Raw genomic sequence first — 6,840 nt, 5'->3', positions numbered from 1 at the left:
TTATCTGTCAAATTTCAGTAACATTTTCATAATGGATAGGTTTTAATTTAACACACTATATTACAGTTAATAATTTTTCTACTGCATATAGTGCATACTGCATAGCCTTTCATTTTGAGTACAAAGAATATTTCATCCAACTAAAATTTTGCTAACATAAGAGTCTTTACAACTTAAATGAGGAAATGAATAAAATAATTGGAAACAAATTTATAACTTTATTAGTTAACATTCTACATACAAATAAATAATAATATTATTTAACAAACCTATTCACTGTCTGGCTTTTTTCTTCCAAACGGATCTGACCACACTTTCATATCTGAAAGAGAGAGAAAATTATCATCTTTAGAAATAGTATTTTTTTTATTTTCCTCTCTTAAGTGGTCTTCTAAGACAAACAATTCATCACAGCTGTAAATAGAACATGATAATATAAGTGGGCGGTCGGCAACAAGCAGCCCGCTAACGTTCTGTTTGTGGCCCATTATTGTTATGTAATAAGGCTTAAACATCAAAATAAATGTATTAACTTAAGAGTAAGCGAATCTAAAGCAGGGTTTCTAGGTTTAATGTCTAATTTTGCTACTGTGTGGCCCATGCCTACCAAAAGGCTGTCGACTGCTGATATAACTAATACCAATATATTATATGAGGTAATGTTGAACCCACTCTGTGTTCTTTGGTCATTAGATACCCTCTTTGGAATTTCAGCGAAGATTGGTTAACAGGCCTAAATTACATTACACATTTTTTGTTATCCAGGCACCATTATCAAGATATTTTTTTACAATAACACCTATTTTGCATAATAACTTTGATTTTATAACTGTTAACCATTTATTTCAGAGGAAAGTCATACAAATATAAAATCAAAGTAGTGTTCGTTTTCAGTAAGTAATTCCCAAAATAGATGATTCAGATTAGAAAATTGTTGAATTTACTTACTTCCTGGTTGGATATCTTCTTGTCGAATGTTTTTTCTGGCTTCTTTTTGGATCTTTTCTGTAAAACATATTGACTATTGGTAAAGGAAGTACACATAAAATTGGAATCTACTGACTCACTCCTATAAAAATTTATTAAATGAGACAAAACAAGGCCAATTCTTAAAAATGGTTTGTAAAATGTAAAAATAGCCCTTTTTCGCAGCAGAAAAACGCGTTATCGCTACCATCACTTGGGAGTGAGTGGAATGGTTATGTTGGTTTCACCGGTCTTAAGGCCCAATGTTGACACTCGGGAGTATAATATCATCCGAGCGAGCATTGGACCGAGTCCCTAACCTTTGTACCCCACACCAATATACCACCCAAAACCAGCGGTGGCCTTCTGCGCATATGGGAAGGACCTTCGGCTAATTGTAGTACACAAATATATTTTGTTTTCAAGAATTTGTAACCATTATAATTGTAAACTGAACTTAGTTATATTCCAGAATTTTTGTATTATTATTCTTAATGTATCTTTCCGATTATAAGAATCAAACAGTTCTAGTAATGGAATGTAAAGGTAAAAATGTTTGAATATTTGGTTATATTATTTTTGGTGGATTTCTAGTACCACAGAGTTAATTCCATAATAATAAAAATTAACTACAATCAGTACATACGTATTCCTTGCATTTTATTTAGTAAATATAAAGCTAATACTTACTATATTCAGAGACATCCATCATAGGACTAATAGCAATCGGATACATTGTAGCACCTATTAAACCAACAAATCCGCCAAGAAACATTATGTATCGAACGTTTTTTGATATTGCCATTGTCTAAATGTCTCAAGCAAATACTCTTTTAATTCAATTCAATATTTAGTTCAAAATTTTGTTATCAGATACAATTCACAAATAAAACCGCTATATGACATTTGACATTAAACATCTGGTTATCTGTCAAAAGTCCGATTCTAATTTGTGATTGGCCGTAAAAGGCACCTATCATGACCACAGAGAATAATCAAAACCGCAAAGTTTTAGTCGATTTATTTGTAATTAAATACTATTTAAATTATAAACAATTTTTAATCGTTTTAAAATTATACAATATTTATTACTATCTTGAGAGTATAGTTAGGTACGCACATTCAAGGGACTGTATGAAAATCATTGATAACTCCTGTAGCAACGCTAATACTTATGTTGCTATTATAATTCAGTGAACTTGGGACCTAAGTTCGATTCAAGCTTGATGCTGATCTTTATTAACGATGACAATTTTATCTCAGAAAGGAAGTTCACGAGAAAAAACTTAAGAATAAAATAAACTCGTAATTCGAAAATTCACTTTTGGTTTAGGTAGATAAATATTTTTATAGACATTAAGTAGGTAAGTACTTACTATTATAATTGTTGTGGGTAATTATCATATTACATTGATAATAATTATGTAAAACAGCCATCATAGCAATACCTTATGGGTCAGGGCAACCGTCCCCTAGTGTTAAGACAGCTCATTTACATCAATATACAATAATAGAAAGCAAATTATAAAATTAACATAAGATCAAAATTATTTACTAGCTTATTAGGTATTTAACTCAATTCTTAAGAATTACGATACTTTTATACTCATTCTATCTTGAAAGTTTTATGCACAATGTCATTGAACTGATCCTATCCTGTAGGAAACTGATATTAGGCAATTGAAGATGAGTGTCGTCGTTTTCTAAAATCTAGATTATTCAAGATCAGGAAAATGGAAAAGAAAAAATTATATTTGCATCATACACTATACTATTTGAAGATTAGTCATATCCAAATAGTATGTGAGTAATAAAATTATTGTCCCATTAAATCTAATTTTAAATGACCACGTTTAAAACATTATAAGATTGAGTAAAATAAATACTCTCCGATAAAAACCTATAAAGCTATTTTATAAAGTCTAAATGTCTTTTTTAAACCAAGCAACTTATTCTATTGCAGTTCCCAAATAAAGTGAACCAGGAGAGTCATTAGGTTCCTAAGTCTTTGTTCTCTCGATAGTCGATACTTAGAAAAATGCATTTGGGGTCACGCTACCATTGAAAGACAAAAACTCTTGCTCGCACTCAGGATCAGTAAATCCTGTATATTATAGCTATATATATTGTAGTCCATACCTTAAAAAAACACAACGGCATAACGCGTGGGCAAGAGTTGTCGGCGCCTACCCTGGAAACATCTCTGCCCACCTTAGAAAAAGCCTCGGGCTTACAGAGGCTTTTTGTTGAATTCGGCGACATATTTTTTCCCACCACTGCCCTATTGAAAAAATCCTTAGTTACGTCAAAGACCTGGGGTGTGGCCAACCACCAACGGTAAATACATATTAAAAATAATAGTAAGCATTACCTTCGTCCTGAATTATGACTAATTGTTGATAATTTGTCATACATAACTGATATCGTGCGCAAAAGTATATCGCCAAGTTATCAGGTCATGTCACAGGGCAAAACTGAATCACCAACCGATCGTAGTCCAATCGTAGTAATATCAATATTAGAATTGATGACGCATCAGCCATTATTCTTGTTTGTTGTTTACATATCGTTGGTATTGTAAACATTTGACCGCAGCAGATTCATTATGTTTAGTCTATTGTGTTACTATTTATTTATGACAAAATGTTATTTATAATAATAATACAGAAGCGTAGCTACTGCTGTATCACTATATCAGTCATATGGGGCCCCCGAGTTCTGGGGCCCCTCTTGGTCCATACCTAGATTAAACTTAGCAGGCGCCCAAAAGTTCTCACTGCCCTGAAGAGCCCCCAACAAATTTAGATATAGGGCCCCGTAATAATATCAGCCTTATAGAATATATTGTCCCACCGCTGGGCACGGTTCTCCTCTACTAATGAGGGATTAGGCCTTAGTCCACCACGCTGGTCTAATGCGGATCGTCCAACCGATATATTCCTAAAATTCATATAGCGAACTTCTCAGGTATACAGATATCTCTTTAGTATGTTTTCCTACACCCTCAAAGCAAGCGATAATTCACAAAGTATAAACACATAACTTGAGAAAAGTAAAGGTGTGTGCCCTTGGGTTGGAACCTGCGGACTTTCATCCTGTCAATCTGTTCCATTCCCAACTAGGCTATCGATTATATTTTTCGATATTTATCAGCCCATAAATAAAACTTAAGTACTCAGAATTTACTACTATGTAAATTTAGGTAATGCGTACCCTCCTACTTGTTAATATGTTTATTAATAAGGTAAGTGTAACTACTTTAATTGTGTGGCCCACAAATATTATTAGTTGAAAAGTTGCAGATTGCTTTCAATTTATATCATATAACACGAAACGAGGTTACAAATTAGTCTTCTGTCGTATCACGTCAATTGAGAACAATTATAAAAGCAACTGATATTAAAATAGAACAATGAGTGTTACTCTGCATTTTTTATATAGATCTTGCAAAATAGCTAAAGAAAAAATTCTGCCTTAATAAAAACGTATTGTTATTTATACTTAAGTATTTTATTTATTTATTTCTCTTTATTTTTAAAGCTCTTTTTTACATTTTTGTATAATATATCTTTAATAAACAACAATGCTTATTAAAATATAAAAAAATGAATCACCCTCCGATAGTGAAGCTTAAGACCTAAGCCACAGGCGGTTAGGTATTCAAACGGAGGAATCTCCTCATGATGCGCGCTGTGTGCAGCAATAATGCCTTCTATAATTATATTTTTATTATTATTGGCCCTAAGATATGTCTATCAAATTATATTACTCTAGTATTGAAGGTTGTGGATTTAAATTAAAAAATATTTTAAGGGAATAATTTCAATTATTTTGCATTAAAAACCACTTTTAACATTGTTTAAGCTTGCGGACAAATGATTATTTGTTTAGAGTTCTCATTTATCAATCGTTTGGGTTTAAACACGCCGTTTAACTTCGGATAATTAAAAATTTTTGAACTAAAACTATTTTTAAAATATTTATCGTAGACAAACTTACGGATTCTGGATAATTTTCTATTTAACACTAATTATGTATATTTTTAGCATAGGCCGAGAAAATTAAATGGTCATGTTGGTCACCAAAGTTATCTCTGCTAGACATAAGTAAATATCTACAATTCAGATCAAATCATTGACGCTTTACCTAAGGGATTAGTAGTGGTAGCCTCAATGGGGGACCCGCCTAGTACCTCGCGCTTCGATGGGCACAAAGAAATAAATGCATTACCCTTTTTTCAGCAATAGGGTAAAAAGACCTCGCAAAAATGTAACCGAGCGCTCCGAGTTTATTATTAGTTATGAAGAGAAAGGTGTTTAGACCTCCAAAAATCCCACTCACCATACAACCACAACATAAAACTTTTCGTTGATTTTCATCAATACTGGAGTACAGACCGGTGTACCCGAGGGAAGGGGGGGGGGTAGGGGTTCGGGCGATCGGTTTAATATTTACATTATAAACAAACATCTACTGCTAGACTTCTCTCTAAACATAATATTTTTAACATCAAATCTAACGCCATATTTTTTCTATGTTAAGATGAAAAAATAGTTTTGCAGTCGCTCATATATTGCATAATCCAATGTAAGTAAGGTCACGTAACACGATATGCATACTGCATTATTGAACAGGGGAAACGTTGGGCTTCGTTCAGTTTTCAGTTACTTTATTATGCGTAGTGGTTTTTTATAAATTAAGTTATCGTCATAAATTATAAAACTCAAATAATTTACAAATTGCATTAACAGGTACATGATTACTTTTTTTTATAATAATTTAGAACAAGATATTTGAAATAATAATCAGATTCTAGTGGATAATATTGTGTTATTGTTTTTGTTAATAGGTTTGTATTGTTTGTTTTCCTTATCTGAGACTAGCCAGTTAATAATACCGTAAAACAAAATATAAAGAAGCGATATGAATTAAGATTTGGGAAAATAAATTACATATATGTATCTACTGGTAAAATCTTAATCTTAAATATAATAAAGCAGATATAAAATATAAACATGTAGTTATAATGTAAATATTTTGTAAAAACAATAACTTGTTGATAACCTACAGATGTGTATTTTATAACCGAAAGTCATACGAGTGCTTTGTCTAATTTGTAAATATATTAAATATACCTAGTATTGATACAAGACAACGTAACCATGATATACTTTGGTTTTATTTCTTTTTAACCGACTTCAAGGAAAGGAGGAGTTTCTTAATTCGACTGTTTGCTTATATTTGTTACCTCTTGTTCTGAGGTAACAAACATAAAAAATACAGTCGAATTAGGAACCTGCTTCTCTTTTTAAAGCCGATTTAAAAACTACTAATCACTAAAAATCAAAAAAAGAATTTAACTGCCTGTATACAAGTTAACAATTTTTGAGTCAGTGACCAATTAATTCTTAACTTCTTTCCATCCTCAAGAGGAGTTAGCATAACATACTTATACATGCTATAAAAACTAGGTCAGATTCATCGGTCACTTGTCAATCTCATATTGAAATCCTGGGTAAAACTACACAAAGTGTAATTTGCTGGTATCTATTCTACAGGTATATAAATTACCACCAGATCTGAGATATATCCTACAAAATGAGATTTTAAAAGAACTAAGTATCTATGCATTAATAACAAAAATATTATGTAAGATAAGTTAAATTTACATTTTCGTTAAAGTAAAAGTCAGGGTTACAATTCACACAAGGAAACAAAAATATTGTACAAATAAGATAAGAAAAAAGTGTATCTACTTATATACGTACTTCCTAATATATATTTAAAAAAAAATACATACCTACTTTCTTAAATTCAAAATGTCAAAATCATTCAGGAAATATCTTTAAAAAACTATACCTATATAACCATTTA

General features: G+C 31.5%; 1 protein-coding gene across 1 annotated transcript; it reads right to left on the bottom strand.

Annotated features, from left to right (window-relative positions):
* Positions 1-198: 198 nt before the first annotated feature.
* On the bottom strand, positions 199-1,906 carry LOC115446066 (small integral membrane protein 20). The gene is made up of 3 exons (XM_030172623.2): positions 1,657-1,906; positions 949-1,005; positions 199-322 (listed from the first exon to the last, which is right to left on the bottom strand). The coding sequence occupies exons 1-3, from the start codon at positions 1,769-1,771 to the stop codon at positions 270-272; spliced, it is 225 nt and encodes a 74-aa protein (XP_030028483.1). The 5' UTR covers positions 1,772-1,906; the 3' UTR covers positions 199-269.
* Between the last annotated feature and the right edge of the window lie 4,934 nt (positions 1,907-6,840).

The sequence above is a fragment of the Manduca sexta genome, chromosome 7, assembly GCF_014839805.1.
Source record: "Manduca sexta isolate Smith_Timp_Sample1 chromosome 7, JHU_Msex_v1.0, whole genome shotgun sequence".
Lineage (NCBI taxonomy): Eukaryota > Metazoa > Arthropoda > Insecta > Lepidoptera > Sphingidae > Manduca > Manduca sexta.
Note: the sequence above shows the minus strand (reverse complement) of the source record. Positions and strands in the feature narration are given on the sequence as shown.